At 48.6% G+C, this 24,902-nt stretch overlaps 1 protein-coding gene across 1 annotated transcript in view; it reads right to left on the reverse strand.

Annotated features, from left to right (window-relative positions):
• Positions 1-271: 271 nt before the first annotated feature.
• The window catches only part of ACAP3 (ArfGAP with coiled-coil, ankyrin repeat and PH domains 3), a 40,017-nt gene continuing 15,386 nt past the window's right edge, over positions 272-24,902 (reverse strand). The window contains exons 5-24 of the mRNA XM_057407250.1: positions 22,794-22,852; positions 21,313-21,496; positions 20,671-20,715; positions 20,137-20,232; positions 19,731-19,805; positions 19,237-19,248; positions 11,864-11,976; positions 9,801-9,852; positions 9,232-9,332; positions 9,042-9,153; positions 8,268-8,476; positions 7,921-7,990; positions 7,693-7,787; positions 7,106-7,320; positions 6,400-6,504; positions 3,212-3,304; positions 2,839-3,059; positions 2,587-2,696; positions 2,121-2,231; positions 272-2,016 (exon numbers count right to left, since the gene is read on the reverse strand). Coding sequence (XP_057263233.1) covers positions 1,869-2,016; positions 2,121-2,231; positions 2,587-2,696; positions 2,839-3,059; positions 3,212-3,304; positions 6,400-6,504; positions 7,106-7,320; positions 7,693-7,787; positions 7,921-7,990; positions 8,268-8,476; positions 9,042-9,153; positions 9,232-9,332; positions 9,801-9,852; positions 11,864-11,976; positions 19,237-19,248; positions 19,731-19,805; positions 20,137-20,232; positions 20,671-20,715; positions 21,313-21,496; positions 22,794-22,852 — 2,226 coding nt within the window. The 3' untranslated portion in view covers positions 272-1,868. The remainder of the gene's footprint in view (positions 2,017-2,120; positions 2,232-2,586; positions 2,697-2,838; positions 3,060-3,211; positions 3,305-6,399; positions 6,505-7,105; positions 7,321-7,692; positions 7,788-7,920; positions 7,991-8,267; positions 8,477-9,041; positions 9,154-9,231; positions 9,333-9,800; positions 9,853-11,863; positions 11,977-19,236; positions 19,249-19,730; positions 19,806-20,136; positions 20,233-20,670; positions 20,716-21,312; positions 21,497-22,793; positions 22,853-24,902) is intronic.

Here is a 24,902-nt window from a genome sequence, read left to right on the forward strand (position 1 = left end):
AAGCAACAAGAAAAAGATGGATTTCAAAACCCAGCCTGCACAGATGCAAAACTGCGGTCTGGCTCCAGCAGAGCTTGGGACAGCACCTTCCTAAGGAAGCAGGGATCCTCCCACGCACTGAGAGAACTTCCTACCAGAGACTAAAGTGGAGTCTATTGTTCCACTTCTAGATGTGAGCATGGACACCGGTGCTGTTGGTTGTCTGAGGGCAGCATCTTGAGTGAGGAGCTGGATCCCTGCTGCTTCAGTATCTGAGGACACATGATGTCAATAGGACAGAGCTGTGAAGGTTTGTAAGGGGAGCAGCACGCCAGCAGCCAGGATAAAACAATATAAAGGACTCAGACATGTATTGGGTGAAAAATACTCCGATTGTGCACCACTGCTGATGGAATGCAGGAGGATGGGGAACTCTGCCTGGTATTCCTGCCTTCCTTGCTAGGTCTTGATCCCCTCAAGATCCCAGCACTATCCATAAGGCACAACGGCCCAAGCCCAGAGCCAGCAGCCTGGGAGCCCAAGCAGGTAAATACCAGTTGTGAAGTGACAGCCATGAGCCCTGAAAAACTGATGTCAGCTGCAGCTGAGGGCACTCCCAGAGGCTCTGACAGGGGCACACCTCAGCCTGGCACCCAGGACCCCAGCCAGAGGATACCTGCCAGTGGTACACGTGCTCAGAGCCAGCACTCCATGGCTGCAGCATCTCTGCGGAGCCACTGTAGCATGATCCCATCACGCAGACCATAAACACAGCAACAAAGTGCTCCAAGTCAAACCACGTTCCCCCACTCCAGCAAAGAATAACCCAAGGAAAGAAACAAAAAGGAGAAGATTCTGCCGGGCATTGGAACTGAGGAAGTCAAAAGCCCCTGGGCCTGCTGCTGAGATGCCCATCTCACACGCGTCAGCATGCGGGGGGAGAGCACAGAGGGATGGATACATGCAAGTCGAAGTCTCCTTCACAGAGATGCTAAGTCAGAAACCTGAAGGGAGCAGGAAACAAACTGAACCAAAGTCCAATTGCATCGTGCAGCCACTCGTTCAGGCAGTGGGAGTTGGACGTGGCTTCTCTTCCCTGACAGAAAGCCCATCGCCAGCGACAAGCTTCTCCCAGCCTCAACAGATTAGCACTGCTGCTTCCGTAACACTATAGGCAAGTTGCACCTTGGCCCTGGAAGCAGGTGAGCTATGGCTTTGACCAGCTAACCACCACAGGCAAAACAAGGGGAGTGTGGCTGGTATAGTCCTGAGAGCAATCGAGGTGAGGAGCCATCGCTCTCAATCCTACCCCTTCCGTTGTGCCTTCTGGAGCAAATCTCTCTCTGCCCCTCGAAACAGCCTGGTCCTGACTTCGAGGTCCTCTTTAGCTGTGCAAGCTGCTGCAGCAGTGCCATGGGTGAGCAGGCTGCTGGTCACGCTGCCAGGCCAGAGGGCTCCACGTCAGAATCCCTCCCAGGCTGTTCAGATGAGAACTCAGTGCGTGGAAACCAGGCTGACGCAGAGAGAGGTCTGATTGTATCGTTGGTGGGCTCCTCCTGGTGACAGAGGGCTTCCTTTTCTTGTCTTCATTTTAAATGCTAAACTCACCTCCCACACTTCCCACACACTCAAGTCCACGTGCCATGGTCTGTGGTTATGCCCTAGGAGTCTCCTATACAAAAATCAACCATCCAGTAGTCAAGCATGAGAACTTAACGCTAACAGGAAGGATCCCTTTTCCTTCCTGCGTGCATCTCAACCTATAAGTGCAGGCATCAAAAACAGACCAATCTGCAAGAAACACCAAGATACCAAGGATGGGGCTTCTCAGGGCTTCTACAAGTTCAGCCCAACTTCAAGACAGCGAAGGGGAGGTGGGGGAGTTGTCACTAACACTCATCTATATTAAGGCTGATGAACTCCTGTATACACTTCCTGTACTGCAGCTCAGTAGGGCTGTTGCTGGGATATTGACCTGGTTGTCCAAAGGGCCCCTCTGCTTCTCGCATTTCCTCATTCATCCGAGCCAGACGCAGCCTAGAGAGAAAGCACAAGGGAGAGGGGTTTGGTTATTCCCCCCCATGGCCATTTACAGGCAGCGTTGCTCTGCACGTGCACTGCCAAGTCCTGGCTGCACTTACAAGGTGACTATGTCTGCATTGGCTGCCTGGACTGCAATGCTGAGCGGGTCCTGCCCATCGCCATCCACCGCGTGCTGATTTGCTCCTCGCTTGAGGAACAAGCAGACCTGACTGTACAAGGGAAAGAAAAGACCATCAGAGCACAATTCCAGCTCCCCCACCCCACGCTGATACAGGCAGAGGGCACTGTCCTTCTCTAGGCAGATACAGCTTCACTTGTGTTGGTCTAAATCAGGACATGCTGCACTGGCATGGAGAAAGGAATGGGTGTACAGCGGCCCAATTACCCCCGTCCACCAATATGGGGACAAATACCCTTAAAGATAACCAAAAGGGCATGTTTTGCAATAACCAATTCACCAAACCCCAGCTCCCCTGCCCACCTCACCCCCTGGCTCCCAGTGTTAAGGCTGTACCTCAGTCCAAGGGTGATGGAGCACATCCCAGCAACGTGCAAAGAACTTACCCAGTGTGCCCCAGGTATGTGGCATGGTGCAAGGGAGCTCGGCCTCGGATATCTCTTTGGTTAACATCTGCCCCATTCTGCAGCAGGAATTCACAGGCTATCAAGGAGCCCTGCCAAGAGAAAGGGGGATTTCTAACCTAATTCAGCCAGCAGTACTGAGAGGATACAGGGGCATGTACCAGGCTGTAGGCTGGCCATGGTCAGTGCACCCTGAACTAGAGTCAAGACCTCCCATTGCCAGCCACAGCGTACCCCCATCACAGCTTGAATCAGAGGAGTTTTGTTCTCATCTTCATCATTCACCCAGTTGATCTCAGCCCCATTTGCAAGTGCTTCTGCCATGAGAGGCAGGTTTCGGGCTTGTGCTGCCTTGTAGATCAACAAGCCAGGATGCAGCTCCCTCAGGTCCTCCAAATCTGATGCTTCTTGTTCAATCTCTGCTTCACCACTCGACTCCTCTGACACCTCGCACTCTAAGAAGAGTAAAGGATAGAAAGAGATGATCCAATAGCTTCATATTTCCAGTGTCTTCTGTTCCCTGTTGTTCTTGGCACCAGGCAGCCCTGACCATCCATCCTGCCTTAGCATTAGCTGCCTCCCCACACTTGTGGCCTGTGACACCCACCTTCCTCTGTCACGCTGTCCACCACAGAGCCAAACACGAGGATATCCGTGCTGCCATCTGTGCTCCCTCCGAGTCCACTGTCACTGCTCAGACCTGCAGGGCCAACAGAAGACAAACCAAGCCCATTTTAATACCCTGGCATTCCAGTACCGGGCACAGCTGAGACCACAGGGGAAAAGGGCTGCGCAGAACGTCACACACACACTGCACCGGGCACTGCAGCAAGGGAGAGGGGGACTGCTATCCCATTTAGCCCCACTCAGTAACACTGCCCAAGGAAAAATGGCAAAGCCTTATGGTGTCCGTGTCCCCACGCTGCCCTTCATGCAGGGATGCTCCAACATTGCCATGGCACTTTGGACTGCTGAGGACAGCCCTTGCTGCAATCCATGAGGGACGCCGTGACGTAGACTGGAGCAGAGCAGCAGCAGAGACAGCTTTGCAGCGGGTTATGCAGTGTCAGAAGCAAACAGACATCCCTCTGCTTTTACCACTGGTAATCTCAGTTTCTACTCTAGCCATGCTCTCCCCGGAGCTTTGCAGTTGTCACTTGCAAATGCATTGCTCTTGTCACAGATTACTGACCACGACTGGGGCAAATATCATCAACATTGTGTATCTCAAGGCCAGACTCCTAAGGTATTGTCCATTGGCTCCTTCACCTTCACAGAACCTCCCCTCCCGTTCCCTACAGTGCTTCCCACCTTCCCTGCTTAGCTGATGAACGTGGCAAGACAAGAAATGGAGTCAGGAAGAGATGAAGTGATTTGCCCGAGGACACGCAATGTGTCAGTGGCAGAGAAACTCGGTACCTTTACTGCTTGCACCCAAAAGCAGTCAAGAAAATGATAGGAAGACAGGAATTGCTCCTGTGGGAGCATGGATGGCACATCCCCTCTGCCCCAGGGGATGCCTGCACCTCTTGGGAACTCCATCTGGATTCAGCTTCTTCCTGCTTTTAACTTCCCAATGACTGTAAGGGCTGGGGGTGCCTGTCCTCCCACAACTCAAGAGGTTAAGTCCCCCTCATCTACCCCAAGACCTCCCCTCAACCCCTTGTGATTAGGGATTAAAACAAGCTGACAAAGCTCCTGAAGTATGAGCTGAGTACTCTTTGCAAAGAGCAAAGGGGAACAGCAGGGAAGGCTGCAAGAGCTAAGGATCTGAGCCTTGAAACAAGCAGAACAAGACACCTTAACCTTAAAGGCTGGCTGTTGAAAACTTCAAGCAGCTACAGCTAGGACCCAGATAAAGAATATCATCTAAATCAGTGGTCCTGACATTCTGGCTCACAAGTAATCCTTCAGCACTGCTCAACAGCCAGAGGGGATAATGAAGCTACAACAGGGAAGGTTTGAAGTGACACCCATTGGATTTGCTGTCAGGAAAATCATTGCTGGCTGTTGCAGAAAGGAAGCATGGTGCTTGGTGAGATTGTGCTCTGCATTGTCAGGACAATAAAGAGTGACTCCAACAAGTCTAGAGCTACATCCAAGCAAGAAAGGAGGATCTAGCTCCCATCACACAAACATTAATACATCAAATTCCCAGTTCTGTTCCCACTGAATCAGTGACAAATTCCCATTTTCTTCTACAAGGCTGTGGAGCAACTCTGAGGTCTTGCATCCCCCAAGTACTGTTTCTGTTGACTAATAACCCTAAATTCCTCAAGACTGGAAGAGCCCGCAAGGCACCGATTCAGACAAGCACTGAAGCATCATCTGCTTGATTTCAAGAGATAACACGTACTTGTAGGAAAGCCTCTCATTTTCTGCTGTGCTGACTCAGGACCCTAAGTATTTCTCAGAAGTTCATACAATAACAAGGAACTGAGCTGGTAGGTGAGAAGTTACCACTCCTCAGTTAAGTATGATAATGGACTACAGGACTGCTCTGTGAAGATGTGGGGCATTTGAAGTAAACACTTCTCACTTCCTATTTGCCATGAGATCCCATCTGCAGAGGACTGGATCCTTTATCTCATCTGAGGGATAGTTGATCCTTTAAGATATAGTAACTCAACTGCTGAGTCAAGTAAGGTCTTTCTCCAAGTGAGACCCCACTTGGAGTACTCTGAACAGTTCTGGTGGCCCCAGCACAAGAAGGACATGGAACTGTTGGACATGGAGCAAGTCCAGAGGAGGGCCAGGAGGATGATCAGGGCCTGGAGCACCTCCCATATGAGACAGGCTGAGAACATTGGGGCTGTTCAGCATGGAGAAGAGAAGCTGCATGAAGGCCTGAGAGCAGCTTCCAGTGTCTGAAGTGGGCCACAGAGCTGCTAGAGAGGGACTCTTCATCAGGGACTGTAATGACAGGACAAGGGGTGATGGGTTCAGACTTAAACAGGGGAGACTTAGGTTAGATATAAGGAAGCAGTTCTTCCCTGTGAGTGATGAGGCCCTGGCACAGGTTGCCCAGACAAGCTGTGGCTGCCCCATCTAGAACTGGATGATCTTAAGGTCTTTTCCAACCCAAACCAGTCTACGCAGGAAACCCTAGGAAGCTTTCCTGCCCTTCAAAAGCCAACCAGGCTGTCTTTCCCACAAGGGACTGACAATTCCATGATTCTCTGTACGGGTTCCAATCATTTGGCTGAAAGAAAACACAAAACTGCTTCTGAAGCTTGGTTTGGAACAGTGAAATTTGGGTGTCTCTTTTGCTGCTAGCTGCCAGAGCGTCACCTTACCTCCGTCCAGGAGGAACGGCGTACCGCTCCCACCGGGACCAATGCCACTGCCACTCCATGGGCCAGCTGCTAGCGGATGCTGCATAGAGATGTGGCTGGCACCTAGAGGAAGGTGGACGGAACATGAGGGGAGTTCATCGTCACAAACACAAAAAAGAAGAACTGTCCTGAGCAGGACTTGTTAAAAAAAAAAAAAAGGAGGAAAAAAATTAAAAGCCAAAATTAAAACCAGGAAAAAAAAAGCAAAAAAAAAGCTGATGGAATGCAAAAGATGTTGGGAAAAAAATCCCATCAGAATGCAAACACCAGGGACTGACTGGGTATTAACAACAGAGCAACGGGTTGGAGTTGGTGTAACTAACTCCCCATCGCTCCTCTGACATAGTTACCCTCTCTCCAGTGAGGCCGATACCTTCCCTTAGGCCTGGTGCAATGCACGTGCCCTGGCAGAGCTGGAGGTGAAGCGTGCCAGGAGCAGGGGTACTTTCTTTGTACTTACTACGTGGGCCGGAGCCAGCACCAGTGTCAAAGTAGGAGAAGAGAGAGTCCAGCTCGTCGGGGCAGAAGAGGGAATCTCGGCGGAACTTCCTCTCCAGCGTAGCTGCTGTTCCACACACAGAGAGATGAAAGACACAGTTCATAACAGCAAGTGAGAGTTCTGCAGCTGTGGTTACACAGGCTGAGCTTGCACATCCGATGGAACCCAGGGTCCAGTGCCATCCTCATGCCCATGTACACCACCAAAGTACAAGAAAGAGCTGACCACAGGTGATACACTGCAGACAGAGTCATCCCAGAGCATCCTGAGCAGCCAGAATCCCTTAGAAGCATGGCCTCTCTTACAGACCAGGTAAAAATCAAAGGATTTGAAACTTATTACAAAGCAGGAAGCCGGGATACAAAAGAAAACGCACAAAGCAGCATATATATGCTCATATATATATATGTATCACCCTATGCTGGATATCCTTAGTGTAATCATCTCTTCCTTTAGCCACAAAAACCTCCTTAAACAGATGGAAAATAATAAGAAGTGGCTCTAAATCCCCACGTCAACAGTTTGTGCAACAGCATTTTGCTTCTACCTCTGGCAGGCTTGCAGGTCCTAAAGCCAGGGCCCCCCAGTGTTGTAAGGGCTGTACACACCTACAGAGCGGTGGGCAGGCCACGCTCTGCATGGGGAGCAGGGAGAAGGGGGCTCCCACCTGAGGACAACATGGCTGGTGATGCGTTGCCTGCTTCGTGGCGGTACTTCCTGCGAGCTGTGGGTGCTTTGGTGGTGCTGTTGTTCCTCTGGCACTTCTTCACACACCAGCGCCGAGGTTTCCGCTCGTTCTCTGTTAGCGTCTCCCCGTTTGGCAGCTTCTTGAGGAATTTCTTCTCCACATACTTCACTTTGATCCAGGCTTCCTTGTCCTGCCTAAGAGGAGAGTGGCATAAAGCTGTGCCCAGCATCACCATTCAGCTAAAGCAAACCTAAATGCTCCATCCCTGGCAGTGCTCAAGGCCAGGCTGGACAGAGCCTTGGGTGACATGGTCTAGTGTGAGGTGTCCCTGCTCATGGTACGGGGTTGGAACTGGATGATCTTAAGGTCCCTTCCAACCCTAACTATTTTGTGATCCTAAAGGCAACACCGCGTGCTTCAGTACATGTATTTGCATGGTCTCAGAGCAAGTGGAAACCCAGCAAGCCCTGGTTCCCAAGCATGTTTCAGCAGGTTGCTGGCTGGTAATGTCCCATTGACCTTTCTGAGAGTCAAGCTCAGGCTAGAAACAGAGGGACTGGACTCACCTGGAGCTCCCTGATGTTGGCTTCTTAAGTCCCAACTCTTCGCACTGTGCCTCATAAATCTGATTCATGGTGCTGTTCCCCAGCTCACACATCAGCTGCAATATAACAGGGATCAAACGAAATCCTCAGATGAGGAGCTAAATTCCCTCTAGTCTAGCCTGCCACCAAGTAAGTCTCCCTCCATGTCCAACATTTATCTATCTCTTGCTGTTAAAAGCCAACACTCACCTTCAGCAACTCTGGCTCCCAGGAGTCCAGTGTGAGAGATCGGACCTTGGAGCAGTGAACACCCAGGCTCCTATTTATCCAAAAGGAAGAAAACTGAAATGGTTACATGCCTCAAAACAGAACTTTTCATGCATCATCAGATGAACAAGATCAATCCAGTTCTTATGTATTTATCCATGCAGATTTAGTTACAGCAGAGTTTTATGCATATGCATACACAGATGTGCATCACTTTTGGATCTATCTGTACCAACATTATGATCAGTTATAATTCAGGCTCCACTGTTCTTTCCAGGAGCTTGCAATCCATCTGTGCCTGCAGTGCACAGCATACATGCACACAGTACCTGTGGATACCAGAGCACTCGATGCACAGCAGAATGCCCAGGTTGATACTGGCCCAGCGAGGATCTGGCTGACCACAGTCACAGCACTGGTCATTCCCAGGAATGCTCTGCACTCTCTGTAGGATGGATTCTCCTTTCACACTGCGCTCCCGGGAGTCAGTAGCAGAATCAATGCTGCTGGTTGATGGGGAAGCAGTCCGGTCCAGTCTCTGCAGGGAAAAAGGGGATCTAGGATTCTGCAGAGGACTGGAACAAACCAGACCTTTGCATAGCAGAGGCACTGATAGGAAGCATCACCTGAAGAACAGACTAAGGCTAGTCCAGGAAAGGAAGCGGTAAAGCCTCATTAATGCTTATTATTACTCCAAGGCTGTGCTGCACCCCATCCCTGCTCCGGCAGCATGCAAACCCCTGTTGTGTTTGCATAGCTTGCACTTGTTAAGTGCATTGCTTGCACTTGTTAAAGACAGGGAGCGAGCCCTTCACAGGGGAACTTAATTCCCAGGTGAACGTCAATCCACAGTGATGGCAAGAAAGTGAAGATGTCAGGACACTGATTTAAAGCCTTGCCTTTCCCCCAGACAAGCTTTACAAGCTTGGCTTTGCTGGTGAATAATCATTGCCTTTGAGTTCATCCTGACATTAGCTCCCTTCCTTGAGGGCAGAAGTATTTCCCAACAGTCCACATAGACACACGGGACCTGCCACAGCCCAAAAGGCCACTATCAGGGTTCTGAGGTACAACTATGGGTCTTTCATGACCCTCTCACTCACTTCAATATAGTAGCTGTCAGGACTCTCCCGGTACGCAGAAGCGATGCTCGCTTGCACAGCCTGGATCCAGGCCTGACGCAGCTTCTCCGAGTCAGCCTGCAGCATGCAGCTCCTGAGAAGGAAGGAAATGAGTTGGAAAGAGAAAAAGGCCAGGGTTCCCCTCCTCAGCACAGACATTCCACAGACTTACTTGGTAGGTGAGACGACCTCAAAGCAAAATCTCCTCTCGATGTCTTCGCATGGCTTGACAGTACAGAGCCGCAGGTCTTCCACCACGACTGTGAGGACATCCTGAAAGGGTGAGAAGAGGTGGCTTTGTTGGTTCCCTCAATCTGTGTAGGACACAATCAGGCCTCTCAGAAAACTCCTTCCCATACCCTGCTGGCTTGGCATATGCTGAGTGCAGAAGAGCAGAGCCAGCCCACCACTGCATAACTCCAGGGCAATAGGAAGAGGTTACACAGAATCAAAGCATGGGACAACATGCACCTGAAGTGGCAGGCTTAGTGGGGACTTCAACTTCCTCTGCTGAACAGGGGTATTTAGGATGCCACATACACTGTCTGCTGCCACTGAGATCTCAGCACAGTCTAACTTTGGAGCAGAGTAATGCCTGAATAGGCTTCCTGTCCCTCTGATGCAATTCCCCTCCCCACTCCTTCCACTCCACTCCCCCACCATGGTTGGAAGTCCCCAGCAAAGCAGGATACCAGACAAGTTGGCTAATCTGCCAGTGTCATCTGGGGCAGCCTCACTGACCTTTAGCTTTTTCTGGTACACCAGCTGACTGTTCTGTATGGAGAACCACCTCCTGAGGGAAGACAGACAGACAGACATCAGAATTGAACAGTACTAGCAGCTTGTTCTGGCAGAGCAGGTATCTCTCCATCTTAAGAGTATGATTTATCTCAAGAAAAGCTCACACTTCCCCAGTGCCCTCCCTCAGAGAACAAGAAAGGGTTTCCAGCCTTAGGGAATGACTCCTGGCATCAGGATGCTATGATGGCAAGTGTTCTAGATACATCAGTGGATAGCAAGAAGGAAGGAAAGACAGGGAGAAACAGAGGAGTAGGGCAGTCCCATGTTACTGCCTATGATTTCTGTCTGCACACTGGGGCAGGCAGTAAATCCAGTGCCTGTGGGACACGTTGCACTGGTTAGGGCATACTTCCATATGTGCTCAGTGGGTATATTGACATTTACTGTGGAAGGTGGTCAAACAATGCCAAAGCTCCTGTTTCCTCTACAGGCAGCTATGTGTGAAGGAAGTCTACCTTCTTAGGAGGAAACAAATCACTAGCTAGCAGCTTTCCATTAAAATACAAGTGACAGAAGGTCCATGTGATGCTGACAGAACAGATAATTCTCTGGTGTCTTAATCCAAACCCTCAGGTCATTTCCTCATTCCAAGATACAGCCTAAGATTTAGCAATCTGGTCACCTTCATGGAGGGCAATGGAAACCATCACTACCTCTAAGCTTTAGGAAGAAGGTACTGGAATACCTGAGCAGAGAGTCAGAGGCTTGCAGCAGGATGCTATTTAGAGCATGTACTACACATTCTGTTTGCAAATGAACTAGGTTCCCTGGGAAAATGAGATGAGACAGGGTTCTCTTTGCCATTGCTGAAATATTAAATAGATAAGAGACAACAAAAGGATTTGACACATCTGGGGAGAAATGGGAAAATACAGGTACTTGGAGGCCACACTGGAGCATGTATTTCTGCCTGGTGCTGGCTCCCAGCCCAGTATCCCAAACTGTGGATTTTGCTGTTCTTTCTTTCTGCTCCCTCCTGCTCACAGGAGGGGGAGGCACAAACAGTGAGTAGCTAAGTGACAGTGAGAAGGTGATGAGTAGGCTGCAGGAGCTGTGAATAGCTCAGATGCAGGCAGATATGGCTAAGAGTGGGTGGGTTTGAGGAGACAGAGATGGCTGCGGGGAGGCTACAGACTGCGTATGACTGGGAATTAGGAGGACACAGGGAGGAACCATTCCTCTCTATCACAAGAGTCAAGCACAGGTCTGGATATTAACCCAACATACTCTGAATGTACCTCATAGCCAAGTAAAATACCTCTTAATATTGTATCATCTCCCTGTTATGTGAGAGCAGGAAATGTAGGTCAAAAAGGCATTGATCTCATGCATTAGAAACTCATGGGAAGGGCTTGAATCCTTTTGCACAGCCTTGTATGAAACCCATTGACTCTCTCAAGGGAAGCTAAACACATAAATATCGACCAAGGCTAGAACATGAAATCTTTGCTTCCACTTCCCCAAGGTCTCTGGCAGCTGCAGACACTCCTGACTAGTGCAGGCAGCTCATGGCATTCCCAGTGACCTACCAGATGAAACAGTTTGAATTATTAAGAGCAGGGTCAGGGCACTGAAAGCCATTTCCCAGCTCCCAGCAGCACAGCTGGTGTCTCCACTCTCACATATCTCCCTGTTTCAGAAGAGACAGGTTTGATTCTCATGGCATGTCTTGTTGTTTCTCTTAATTGTTATAAATGCATAGCTTTCCTAGGGCAATACCTGAGCTGGCTGTGCCTTATCTTCCCTGCATGGAACCTGGTCATTCTTCCATTGTAGAAAGCACTCCTGGGGTTTTAATTCCCTGGCATTTACTAAGATGCAGAACATGAGCTGGCTCCTTCTATGATGCAGCCTCAAGAGGAATATACAGCTTAGAATCTTTCCAGTGATAATAACAGTTGCTAAGATGCCCCTAAAAGTGAAGTGTGCTCCTTTGCAGGCAGTATTAATTGTGTTCAAGAGTCTCAGCCCAAATATCAAATGGAATATGAGTTATTACTCACCGATTCCATGTTTTGAAAGCATTGCTAGCTCTCTTGAAGAGGTAGCCTTCCATCACCACTCCATTTGGGGCATCAACATTAAACTCCACCTTCGAGTCATCATAGGAGAAGTCCTGCAAACAGAAAGAGACTGAGACTCTAACACGACAGCACTCTGCAGGACCAAGATGAAGATGAGCTTAGTAAAAAGATCAAGAAGAGAAAAACATCTATGTAAAATCCTAAGGTTCAGGCAGAGCTGTCTGCCACACCATATCCCTATGCCTTAGTGGGCTGCAGCTGTGAATAGCAGTCACGAGCTGTTCTCATTCCAGTAAGCTTATGTGACCCTATTTTTTGCCTAAAGCAAATACATGCTATATTTCTATGCTCTGGTAGCTCATGAGGAGAAAGGCAGGTTGCTCATGATAGCGAGAGCTAAAAATGCCCAGTATTTGGGGCAGTTTGCAATGGGAAATACAGCAATAGAAGTGCTTTTCACTGGCTGAATTAGCAATTCTTCTGCCACTTCTCTGTTCTGCAAATGGCCAGGAACAGAACAAACCCCTTTTCACACAGCCATGGTGATTTCTGGAAGGAAGACTTATCAATTCCCTTTTCCTTAGCTATCATCATGTGCCACCTCCAATCTGTGCTCATTCAAGTCTATGCTTTGCTACCAGTCAGAGCTGATTTGTCAGGTTTGGCACTGATTCATCAGCCAGATCTCATGGATTCTGACAGCTGCTGAGCAAGACACAGAGCACAGAGAATAGCAGCTGCTCCCACAGAACACAGGATCCTGCTCCCTGGGCCATGGTCTGCCTCCTTCCCAAGGGAAACTAGGTCAGGAAAGCCAAATGACTTTCCCCTCTAACCTGGGGAACTAAGGCACATTGTCTCTTTGCACACTGATCCCACTCCACTGGTTCATTCTACCCACAGCTCCCTCTCTGTTGAGTGCAAATATTTCCCCCCATACTTTGTGGTCCAAAGACACAACAGTGCAGTGAAAACAGCCCTGTTAAGTGCCTTTCCTAGCTCAGCACAGAAGGCCCCAGTGATGCTGTGTTGCTAAGCAACATGCACTTCACTCTCATTAAGATGAGTTATTTTCATGCCCAGAGATGCAAGCTTGCCTGGGAGGTGTCATAGTAAGAATAAAGCTGATACAGAAGGAGGAGATGTAATGGGACAGGACTGAGTCATTCCCTGGAAAGCCAGCAGGATGCCCAATTACATGCTAGAAACTGCTGTAAGGCACCCAATTAAGAGGTCTGCTCAGCCCTAAATTTCTTTGCTGGAAGAGGGTGAATCCCAGGGGGGTCCTCTTCTGCAGATGTCTTTCATGTACGTGCTGCAAACAGAGGCCAGAGGGAATTTTCCTCTAACTCGTAGGTATTTGAAGATGGGATTTTTATAGAGCTGCTCCAAAGTGACAATTCTGTACCTTTGATGAGAGATGTGTAATAAATAATGCAAACAGCCACAAACCTGGGCCTTGCTCAAAGACACACAGCAAGTGTAGGGCAAAACCCTTCTTAAAATGACCTTCTTAAGCTGTGCCTTACTTTGTAGAACAGGCAAAAATAAGGGGGGGGGGGGGGGAATGGACATAAAAACACCTGACTTCCTCAGCTGTCCTTATCTACTCAAGCAGTGTGATGGTAAGAAGGACAGATTGCTGATGAGTGCAGAGGAAACAGATGGGCCATATGCGTCACTAGAGTAAATCCACTACAAACCAGTGGAGTCAAGCCAGGTGTGAAGTTAACCTCATTGAGTCTGTATTGTATTACACCTCTACAAAGTAAGTGGCCAAAGCAGAACATCTGAAGGCACATGGAGTTGTTCCTTGCCTTGGGAAGGACCCTAACCTGCATCAAGCCCAGTTTTAGGAAGAGAAAATCGTACACAAACCACCAAGCCCGTGTACAGTTAAGATGACAGAGAGGCATCTGGGTGATGGGCAAACATAGAAACACTGCTGGGAAGAATGGCTTGTGTTCACATTACTTTGAAGCTATTTCTCTTCCTTGTTCCCTCGTTAGTCAGGAAACATCCCCAGGCCAAACTCTGCTCATGTGTCTGCTGGTGTAACTCCTGAGCAACTCCTCTGCTCTCAACAGTAAGTACTGAAGGGCAGTTGAGGGCACAACACATCGACCAGAGCTGTAAGCTGGATTTGTAAAGTAGGTAGAAATCAAGGGAGAGATCCGAGGGATAAGGACCTGTCTGCCTCTTATCCCTGCGGCTTGTGGCAGTCTGATCCTCAGGGGCACTTTGTTTCATTACACTCTGCTTGGAAGGACCTGAAGTCTTTGCTAATAGATTATTGAGGGGGGGGAGAGTGAAAGAAATCCAGCAGTTATCCCCTTAATCAGAAGCATTTCTCCTTTCTCAGCCAGGCCAAAGCCAAAAGGGAGATGTACAGAGGCAGCTCAGGCAGCTGAAAGGCAAAATCATAGCAAGTGCAACTGTGAAACTTCCAGCACACCAGAACAAGCTTAAACCATGGGCTTAAACACTGGATTCCTGAGCACATCTTCCTGCTGCAGCCCATGCAGGGAACTTTCCTATCAATGGTTGTGATGAGAGGACAGACTTCTGGAAATAAAGAACATGTGTTGACATCTGACTCCAGGCCAGAGCTGGCTTAGAAACTGTGTGAGGAGATCATCTTGCCAATGGTGTTGAAGTGGCTACAGCAGGGTAGGAGAGGGCACACATAGGCTTTGTCTTGTCTCCTCTTTTTCCATTTCCTGCCATACATGAGTTTTTAATGCAGGATTTTAATAAACTACCTTTTACTGAATCCTTCCCATCACTGCAGTGTACACAGAGTAGGCAAGTCAGCTCTACATGAGTTTGGACTGATTTATGAAGTCTGAATTTAGCACCTCATTGTCTATGTAACAGGGAGAGTACTTGACACGGAAAAGGCTGCCTGGGATCAGGATGTGGATGGCTTTGGCTACAGCACGATTAGCAACAGCAGTGACATGTTGGATCACACATTGGTGTAATAAATGGGATGTCTTCCAGAATCAGAAACCAGATCTCTGCCATCATCTGCTTCCCTTCCAGTGGATCACAGCAACCTTGTCTCACTGTCCCCTTCCCTTCCCAGTCCTGTCACTCCAACTTTACACACAGGGCTGCCTGGGAACTGCTATTCTTCTGGACATAACCTTGCAATGGTTTCAAGGGGAGCACGTCAAATGCTGCTGAGGCAGCAATGAAGTAACACATTCCAAGAGACAAATCCATGGGGATGTGGAAAAGGACATTAATGCGGATGCTTTCAACCCAGGAAATGGGAAGGGGAAACCCAGCACAGGCACAGACAGACCCATGGAAGAAGAAACAAGAAAACCCCTATTTGAAGGTTGATTCACAGACCATTCAGTTAAGAACTCCCTGCCTACCTCCACACACGCTTGCACTGCAGAGGCCAGACAAGCTCTTCCTATTGCTCCTGTGAAGCATTTTGGGCAGAGAAAATGGTTGATGAAATTAAATAACCCTCAGATTCAGAGAGCAGATTTATTATGAAGAGAGAAGATGCCCCTCATCACCCTGGAATCCTGTTCTGAGTAAGGAGCACTGCCTAAGCACCATGGGAGGAGGAAGGTCTGGTTTATTAGTCCATTCTTATCCCAATCTGGGTAAGAATAGACAGAACCCCTCTCTAAGATACGAAAGCTTTCTTAAACCTCTTTAAAATGCATCCACTATGGCAATGGCCTTACCTGAAAAGCCACAGCATCACTTCCTCAGTGTATCAGTTCAACATGGAAATAATGATACTGCCCTTTTCTGTACAATGTTCTGATTTCTACTGATAGAAAACACCATCAAAACTAGGCAATCCTGACCAGTGAATCAGTTCAGTCCAGGTAGGTTTAGATATTTGGATATAGAGAAATTTAGCTCACTACCAAACCTCCATGTTATTTTAGTTTCAATCAATACCATTTAGGATAAGCACAACACATGCAATACACACTGTTCCTCATACAAGACAGGCTTTTACCCAAAATTGCCCTCTTAAGTAACCAATGATGCTGAGTATTGAACAATAATATTAAGCACACTCTAACAGCATCAGGTATCCATCCATGCATTGAAAAGAACTTCTCCTGGAGGCGAGTTAAAAACTGTGTGTGACTAGTTTGACTATTTGATTCTAAAGAGAATTATCTTCTCTTATATTCTTCTCTTATATTGAATACATTACATACATTAAAGATGCTCACACCCCCTTCCCACACAAACACTGGGGCACGCACATTCTGTTCACTTCTGGTGCCTGAATATATTTCAAGCTTTTCTCTGGCTATTTTTACCTCTGTGTATACACTGTGTAGAACCCAAGACACTCAGAGGCAGATGGAATTTGGAGGAGGGCTCCACCACCTCCACTCCTATTCTGTGCAGACAGCTTTCATCCATTCTGGCCAAATCCCATTTACAGACCTTTTGTTTCTTGAATTTCCTAATGCCAAATGATGCACAGAGATCTGTGCCCTGCCCCACAGCTTTTCCAACCCAAAACAGAACCAAACACATTTGCTCTCCTGCAGTAATAAAGCTTTTGGGTCAGCAAGCACGGTCCTACAGGCACAATCCTTGCTCCCCCAGGGAAAAGTGCCCTCTAAACTTCCTCCCCAAGTCAAGCCAACCCTGCAGCAGTCTCCTTACCAGGAGGTATTCAAGCCTGCTGAAGATCTTCATGATGCCAGCTCCAAGGGAGGTTTTGCTGCTCTCGCCTAGAGAGCAGGGAGCAGCTCTGTGTGTCCTCTCTCTTCGCTCTCTAGAGCAGCATCTCTGCTAAGCACCGTGGGCTGGCAGGGAAGGAGGGATTTCTTTTTCAGCCCTTTCTCCTTTACCCCTCCTACTCCTTTTTGGGAAGCTGTAAGCTCTGCCACTGGCTCCTGTCAAAGCAGGGGCACCAGGCAAAGGAAGTCTGCTAGCCCCTGGGGACCACCTGCCTACCCCCTCCTCGCCTCTATTCACTGGCAATCAGCTTAGAGCAAGGGCTGATTATCATACAGCTGCCACAGAGGCACAGAGGGAGCAGGAGAAGCCAGGCAACACAGAGCAAAGTTGACAGGAAGATGCTCACCGAATGCCTCCCTGACCTGAACAGAGCCAGGCTTGTCTGCCTTTAGCAGGGGCTGCTTCCCCCAGCTTCCTGGAGCAGAGCCACTCTTTGGCCAGCAATTCCATCCCAGCTCCACAGAAATCAGGGTGCTGCAGTGCCATATGGCCCTTGGTTTGTTATCTACCAGCTGGACTAAATGAGGCAGAGAGCTCTGCCTTGGCACTGCATCCACCCCATGCAAAAGGGCAACAGAAGCACAATTGCTTCCTCACTGCTCTCGACCATGGAATATGTGAGAGGATGCAAAGAAGCTTTTATAGAGCCCTGTCCTCTTCCACTCAGTTGTGATGCAGTGGAAGGGTTCAGAATCTGCAAGGCAGGACAGGTTTAAACGTTATCATCTCTCTACCCATTTCCCACTGGGAAAAACTGTGTTCCAGTGCTAAATGCTCCAGATTTTGCCTTCTGAGTGGTCCAACCTACACCAGGTCCTGCATGTCTTTGTGCATCCATTTAAAGCAACTAAACCCACATAAAAATATATAAGCTCATTATATGTGTGGTTTAAGACAGTTTAGTTTAACACACAAGAGAAATGTGGGAAGGTACAGGACTATTTCTTCAGCCTTTGCAGAAATGTCCTTGCACACAGACATCCCACACACAGGCTGAAGAAAGGCATCTTCATGCTGAAGATAATCTCCCTTTGCACAACAGGAGGAGAACTAAAATATTTAATGTCGCTCGTAAAAACTGAGGCTCTTCCTTTCCTCTTGCTGATTTATTAGAGCACTTTTGTATAAGTGAGCATTATTTCATATAAAGTGTGAAGCTGCAAATGGAGATCTTTAAGGTTTTGGAGCTGGGCAGCACTTAAAATGACAGCTTAAACTGACATCTGTCCTAGGAAACTGCCCTGAAGGTGGCAGATGTTCCATTAGGGAAGATGGGGAAAGACTGGCACAGGAAAAAGGCACCAAAATGAGAGTATCAAAGGAAATAGTCAAGATTTGTGCTGAGTTTTTCTTTCCTAGCAAATTTAATTGAAAGAGTAATTAAATAAAATGCAACACCCCCCTTCCTTGTGAATTTGGTTCTTAGGAGGCTGCCCTCCAGGCCTCACAAAGCTGCCCAAGGACAGTTTAACTCCCTGCCTTCAGAATCTGCACAGCTTCCCCTCCCCAAGAACACTTCAAAAGGTATTATGTTTAAACTGGATTCCCTCCTTTCCTGTCATGCCTTAGCAGGCTGCCTGGGAAATCCCTGTGTTGAGGAAAAAAGGATATTTCTGCCACCATACCACACTTTAATTAAGCACAGCTAAATCTCCAAGAGACCAGGGAGTGTTCTGGGCTCAGCATGAAGACAGATTCAGCTGTGTGTGAGATGCTCACCAGCTGCAGAGTGCCATGCTCCATTGCAAAGGGAGGAGCAACACTGACTCAGAGTAGCTCAAAAGCAGCCTAACATTTCCAGGCAGGAAGCTTTAAATCCTAAATTGCAGTAGGGATGTTCAGCTCTCCTCCAAGCTTATGCATACAGAGAGTCACAGCTCTATGCATATGTACCCTAATGAAGACTAATTGCTCTTTTCCCTCTTGGAGCCTGACCTCTGCTTCATTCCCTGCTAGTCCAGTCAAAGCCACATAAAGAGATTTAACTGATGCACTACACTAGAGAGATCTTCCATGTTCCCTTGAATGAAGTCATCACTCCACCAGAGTCCCAGGGGAGCTGAGAGATCACAAATGGCTTTACCCCTCCCTCGGAACACTTAACCTAAGGGAGCATTTGCACAGGCTGATTCACAGGGAATGGCTGTCATTAGCTTTCAAACCTGGTTAAATTTCCATTTCATGGGTTATGACATTTTTGAGAGAGCATTAGAAAGAAAACAACAGCCACTTACACTCCTGTTGCTGACAGTTATTGATTCACACAAGTGCCTGACAGATACAGACTCATTAGTGGTTCCTGATCAGAGCTTGGTTCATGAACAGCTATTCCTCAGGGCTCTCTGAAATCCACTCTCACTGTGCCCACAGAGCATGAATGTGTATGTTTGAAGTCCACCATCAGCTTCTGTTATGAGCCTGTGCATCCAGTTCACCTCCACCAGACCCATGGTCCTCAAAGGCTCCTTAGGTACCAAACACGTGTTAAGTGCCAGCCAAGTACTGCTGCCACTGCAACACTGAGCTCTGAGTCAAGACTGGCCACCACACAGAGTAAATGGGATGGGAATCTTGTTTTAGCACAGAAGAAGGAAATACATGTGGGTACTCACCTGCAGGAGGGTCTGCAGGGGCAGGTCAGCAATCCATGGAGAGAAGGAAAAGGAAAAACAACAGTTATGTTTCTGCAAACTTCAGATTTGGGATCATTCCCAGATAAATGGTCAGAAAATCAGAGCCCACATTAATCAAAGATGCCTCCTTACTGAAGGCTCAGACTTGTTTGATAATAAATCCTATTGTTTTGTCAGTTCATGGTGGTTAATCCCAGTTACAGCAGGTGAGAAGACACACAGTGGGGTACCATAGCTCAGCTGAGAACAACCCCTTGCTCAGCCACAGCAGCTCTGTTCCTTGCGTCCCCATGGAATAGAGCTTTCCAAAGTCATGCTGCTCAAGGCTGCAGCCATGTCATGTCACAAATGCTACTGCTGTGAAGGACTAGCCCAGCAAGACCCCTCATCAGATGGCAGTTGCCACTATGATCCAGAGAACCACAATGATGGAAAGAAGTGCTGCTTGCATCAAGCTGTAGCCCCAGACTCACCCTCTGCTGTATCAGTGCGTGCTTGTGCTCCATCTCCCTCTTCTCCACTGCAGAATCAATCACCAGCTGGTCCAGCTAAAGGCAGGGAGAAGAACATCAGGTATAAAAGTCAAGAAGGAGGTTTATAAGCCACTGTCTATCCCTGCTTCCCTGCTCTGGGATCACATCAGCTCTAACATCATAAGGCCCCAGAAGAGGGGAAAGGCTGTGTTTGGGTGTGCACTGAAAGTAACCATGGCTCTTGGCTGCCACCCCATAGTGCAGTGTGGCTCATCCAACACCCAAGCAGCATGATGCTCTGACCACTCCCAGATTACCACGTATGGCAGCTGAATAGGAAAGAGTAAGTCCTTCCAGGGTGAAGGGGTACAAACACATTGAATCAATGTATTTCCTGTCCCCTCACCTCTGTGGCTAGTTTCTTCATGTAGGGATCCAGTTCATGGAGAAGACTGTAGCCCTGCTGGAAGAAGGTGTACTGGGCATGCATGAAGGACAGCATCTGGGGAGGGAAACAACAGCAAGGTCAGAACAGGTCCTGGGACAAAGTGAATATGAAAAGTCCTCATCACCCACATAAAAGTCTTTACAAGGTCTAACCCTTTCCTTTCCCAAAGCAATCTGTCTATTAGATGCCTCTCCCTCTTCTCCTTTCTTCCTCTCACAAATCCACAGTCAGGTAACCCTGTTGTGAGCACAAAGCAGTAAAAGCAGTGTCCTTCACCCCTAAAAGTCCCCTCCAGGCCTGGCCTGTGGAGATTCTTGCTGGTCCTTCATTCTCCCCTCTTGTTGGCATACCTGCAGCCCCCAGAGCAGTCCCAGACAGCATCTCCAGGGCAGACTGAGGAGTCGGTATGTCGACCCATGCAACCTGAAATGGAGAGGGCTGCCTTTCATTGAGTCACTGAGAGCAGCCACAGAGAACACAGAGAGCCCTTACCGCATCCAGGATCTCAAACTTCTTCTTGGCCTGCAGGACGTTGATCTGTGAAGGAATGAAGAGAAGACTCTCAGAACCAGCAGCATCAGTCTGGCACAGAGATCTAAGTATGAGCAACTTGCTGCAATACCCCTAAGTAGCAAACCACAAACTATTCAAGGACAGCAAAGCCCTGTGCTGCAGTAGGTCCCAAAGTTCTCTGAGCTGCCTTGAGGCATAATGCAGCCTGTCTTTATGAAAGAGCAGGCTGTGATGGGATGAAAGGACCTTCACTGGTGGGGCTGTGAGTTCTGTCACTGATCACATCTGCTTGGAATAGCCAAAGGATGTCACAAGTGGTGTAAGAGAGGCGAGGCTCTTCCCCATGTCATTAGCTGCTTTGATCTTTATAACTCTCCAGAGAGGCTGGCAAACAGTGTCATGAAACTACTGAAAGTGAGGGACCAAACACAACACTGTCAAGCATTCTCTGCATGCTCCTACATGTAGGACATGTCCTTAAGGGCAAACATCTGGGTCTGTGTACAAGTAAACATGTGTGTACTTGTGCTCACAGAGGTCCATGAGATTGTTTAGCAATTTCCCTCTGATGTCTTGTCCTGGACTAGGAGATCCAGTCAAAGCCGGGGCACAGACACCAACCTGCAACACATAATCTAGAGCCAGATGTCGGAAACACTTTCTGGTTATGGTCAAGGTGCCTGTTGCTTCCTCCACTTCATGGGGCTTGTGTCGAGGTGCCTGGGCATTCTTCACCAGGGAAATCTCCATGTCCTCCCGCACCTTGTCAAACTGCTTCTTGGTTTCCTTGAACTTCCGGACATCACTGGAACCCAGAGAGGATAAGGTGGTGAGAATCATTGCTACAAAGCAACTAGGATCTTGCTGATACCAGCAATATATATGGAGGAGTGCAATCAGGTACACTGTGACCATCAAGATCCTGCTCCAGATGCCACTGGGATCCTAACCCAGCCCAGCAGGCTCCACTGTGTTCAGATGGACTGACTCTAGATTAACTCTAGACAGTCTTTAATCTTTACAGAGACTTGGTAAGGAAAGATGCTGGACCAAGGGCAGGAGCAATGCAGGTATCAAAGCACCAGGGCCTGCCAGCACAGAGGTTGAGCAGTACAAGAGCAAAAAAAGAGTAAGTTGCAAAGATGGTGGGAGGATGACAGACCCAAAAGAAAGGTGAAATTCCTCCTCCTGGCTGCCAGCCTTAAGCAGATTAAATCTGAGCTCATCAGAGAAATGATTATAGAGAAAGCAGGGGTAGGGTAAGCACGAGGCAAGAAGATGGGGATGAAGAAGGAGGGGGTCAGCCAGTGACTCCCTCCTCCATCAACACACCCAGCTGCTGAGGGATGCACAATTCCCAGTTCCCATGGCAACTGGCTCCTGCTGAGCTGAAGCCTCTCCTGCCTCTCTGACCCATATTCACACACTGGGATGTGCTGCACCCGGTAACTGCCCCAGGGAAAGAGGCACTCAGAGGAAGCACGTCAATGCAGCAATGGCAGGAACAGCCTGGCAGGAGCCATGATCCAAGGAACACACTGTCCCCATCCATTTAACAACCTGGGCCCACTTCTTCTGCACCTCAGCCTTGCCACGTGCAAGTCAACATCCTTAATACCAATATTCTGCATCGCTCACACCACTGTAAACTTGCTTTTCATTAGCAAATAACTCAAGCTCCAAGCTGAAGGCACAGTGATGATAGCTGCTCCCTCTACAGAAAGAAAGGCTTTCCTGTCATCTGACAAGTGCTCAGGTTACTCCAGAAGAGCAGGGCTGCTGTAATTTTGAGCAACTAAACATGATGCATGGGGAGCCAAGAACAGAACTTCATGATGATGCTCTGATCTGGAGCTATGCCCGATATCCAGCTTTAACTAGGAGCTGGGAACAGGACAAAGACATCTGGTAGACAACACAGCAACCAAATGACTGCACGATGACAGCACAGAAACCAGATCCTTTCCTCTGCCCTTCAGTGTCTCTTCTGCCCCAAGCTTCAGCACTTGTGCAGAGGTCACAGTCCTGTTTCCAGTGCACACAGGAGAGGGGCAATGGAAGCTCAAGAAGCTGAAGCCCAAACTGATGGGCCAAGTACTCACTCTTTGACAAAATTGTGCAGCTGCTGTCGGACTGACCTCTGAGCCTGGTCAAACAGGATCTGCAAGAGAAGAAAAGGCAAAGAATAGCAAATGTTTTTGCAACAGGAAAGACTGAGGAGCCAGAAAATCCATGAGCACTCTTTAGGAGCTTCAGTGTGTAGGAGTCAGCATTACTTCAGTGCTTGGTGGTGTTCAGCACTCCCTTACAAGCACAGAATTCCCGTGCTGCAGGTTCTGTGCCAGGGCTCTGAACAGCACAGAGACCTGTGCCACCAACATAAGAGGAGCAGTCGCGTTCAGTCTCCACTTTGAACTGTCGCCTGTGTGGAATTCCTCGTTCTGCCAGAGGAGGGCACTGTCACCTCAGCACTGCACCGCTTAGGCCCGGCCACAGGAACCACCGCTGACGGTACATCCCCGCCAGCCGCAAGCTGGTGAACATCAGAGGTCCGAGCACACGGTATAAAGAGAGACCGAGTTCTTACAAGTCTTTTACATTTTACTCTCCTATTTGTCCTTCACAAAAACAATGGTCCCAAGCCCTTTCATTACTCTGCACTCTCTGCCCATCTCTTCTCCAGCCCTCCCCACCTTCCTTTAAAAGATGCTCTTCCCCTACCCTCTGCTTGATGCCGAACAGCGGTGCCTGCTCGGCTCCCTCCCATCCATCTCTGACAGGCATGATCACAAATAACTCCATGTTTCAGACATGCATCGGGATGACACAGCACTCTGGCTAATGGGGACCAGATGGGCAGATGCTCCCAGACCACATAGCAACTGCAGCAGGAAGTACACATCATCCAAGGGGCAGGAGTTTCTTCTCTCAGACCATTTACACTGCAGAAGAGCTGGCACTGCCTAAAGCAGCAGCTTTTGGTGAGGAGGTGGTGGGTGAACCTTGTCTGGCTCTCAGGTACCCACCAAGGCACTGACTACACCTCCTCAGCAAGACAAGGGGGAAAACAAAATGAGAAAGCTCATGGGTTGAGGTATGTACAGGGAGATCTCTCACATGACAGTCACAGGCAAAACAGACTTAACTTGGAGAATACTGATTTAATTAACTGCCAATTAAAAAGAGGATAGTGTGATAAAGAACAGAACTAAGAACACCTTTCCCCTGGAGCATGACTGGGTTGCCCAGAGAAGCTGTGGCTGCCCCATCCCTGGCAGTGTTCAAGGCCAGGTTGGTTGGACACAGGGGCTTGGAGCAACCTGCTCTAGTGGAAGGGGTCCCTGCCCATGGTTGGAACTGGAAGAGCTTTAAGGTCCCTTCCAACACAAACCAGTCTGCCATTGGCATTCCCAGCCTGAACAGACATCCTCCCTGCCTAACACCTCCTACTAGGAGGTAAGCAGACACTGCCCAGATGTAGCACCCCAAGGAGAATGCAAAGCACTCTGCATAGAAGCAGCAGCATTGGCTGCAGAGCCTCCAACACACTCACCATGTGTATTGCTGCAGCCAAGGAGAAAGCAAGGGACCTGCCAGGACCAGCTGAGTATAAACAGCCATGAACAGCCTCTAAATATGAACAGATGCAATGCAAAGGGGAAGGAAAGAAAACCAAGACCACCCAGCGTTGCGTTTTTACCAATGTAAATTATTTACTCCTCTTGGCATCCATTCACTCTCTCCAACAAAACTCCAAGAGGCATTGGCCTGCAACTGTTCCCATGGAGCTGCTTCCCAAAGCAATGCTTGATACCATGCAGGGATAGGCAGGCAGTAAGAAAGACATCTGGTTCCCACCTGCACCCACATCTGGAAAGCTTCCATCAGGACACACTTCCATCAGGGAAAGGAAGGGACACTATTATGCCATACTCAGGACTGCAGACAAGTGCCCTGGGACATTCCAGGGAAGAACAGATTCCAGGATACATTACATGCGTAATGCTGCTTACTGAGAGGGAATGGAGGTGATCACATAAGCAGTATTCCTAGGCCTGTGGTACAGGGACACTGCTATGTGGAAGTTTAATTTAAATGTGTCTGTATCCAAACAGGAAAACTGCACAGATGAGGGAGACAGGCTATATTTACATACACATCCACCTCCTGCTCTGTCAGTACTCCTCTCCCCTGCTCCTGTTATCCATGTG

The sequence above is a fragment of the Pezoporus wallicus genome, unplaced genomic scaffold (genome assembly GCF_028554395.1).
Source record: "Pezoporus wallicus isolate ANWC-B61680 ecotype Strahan unplaced genomic scaffold, APGP_CSIRO_Pwel_v1 contig_14689, whole genome shotgun sequence".
Taxonomy (NCBI): domain Eukaryota; kingdom Metazoa; phylum Chordata; class Aves; order Psittaciformes; family Psittacidae; genus Pezoporus; species Pezoporus wallicus.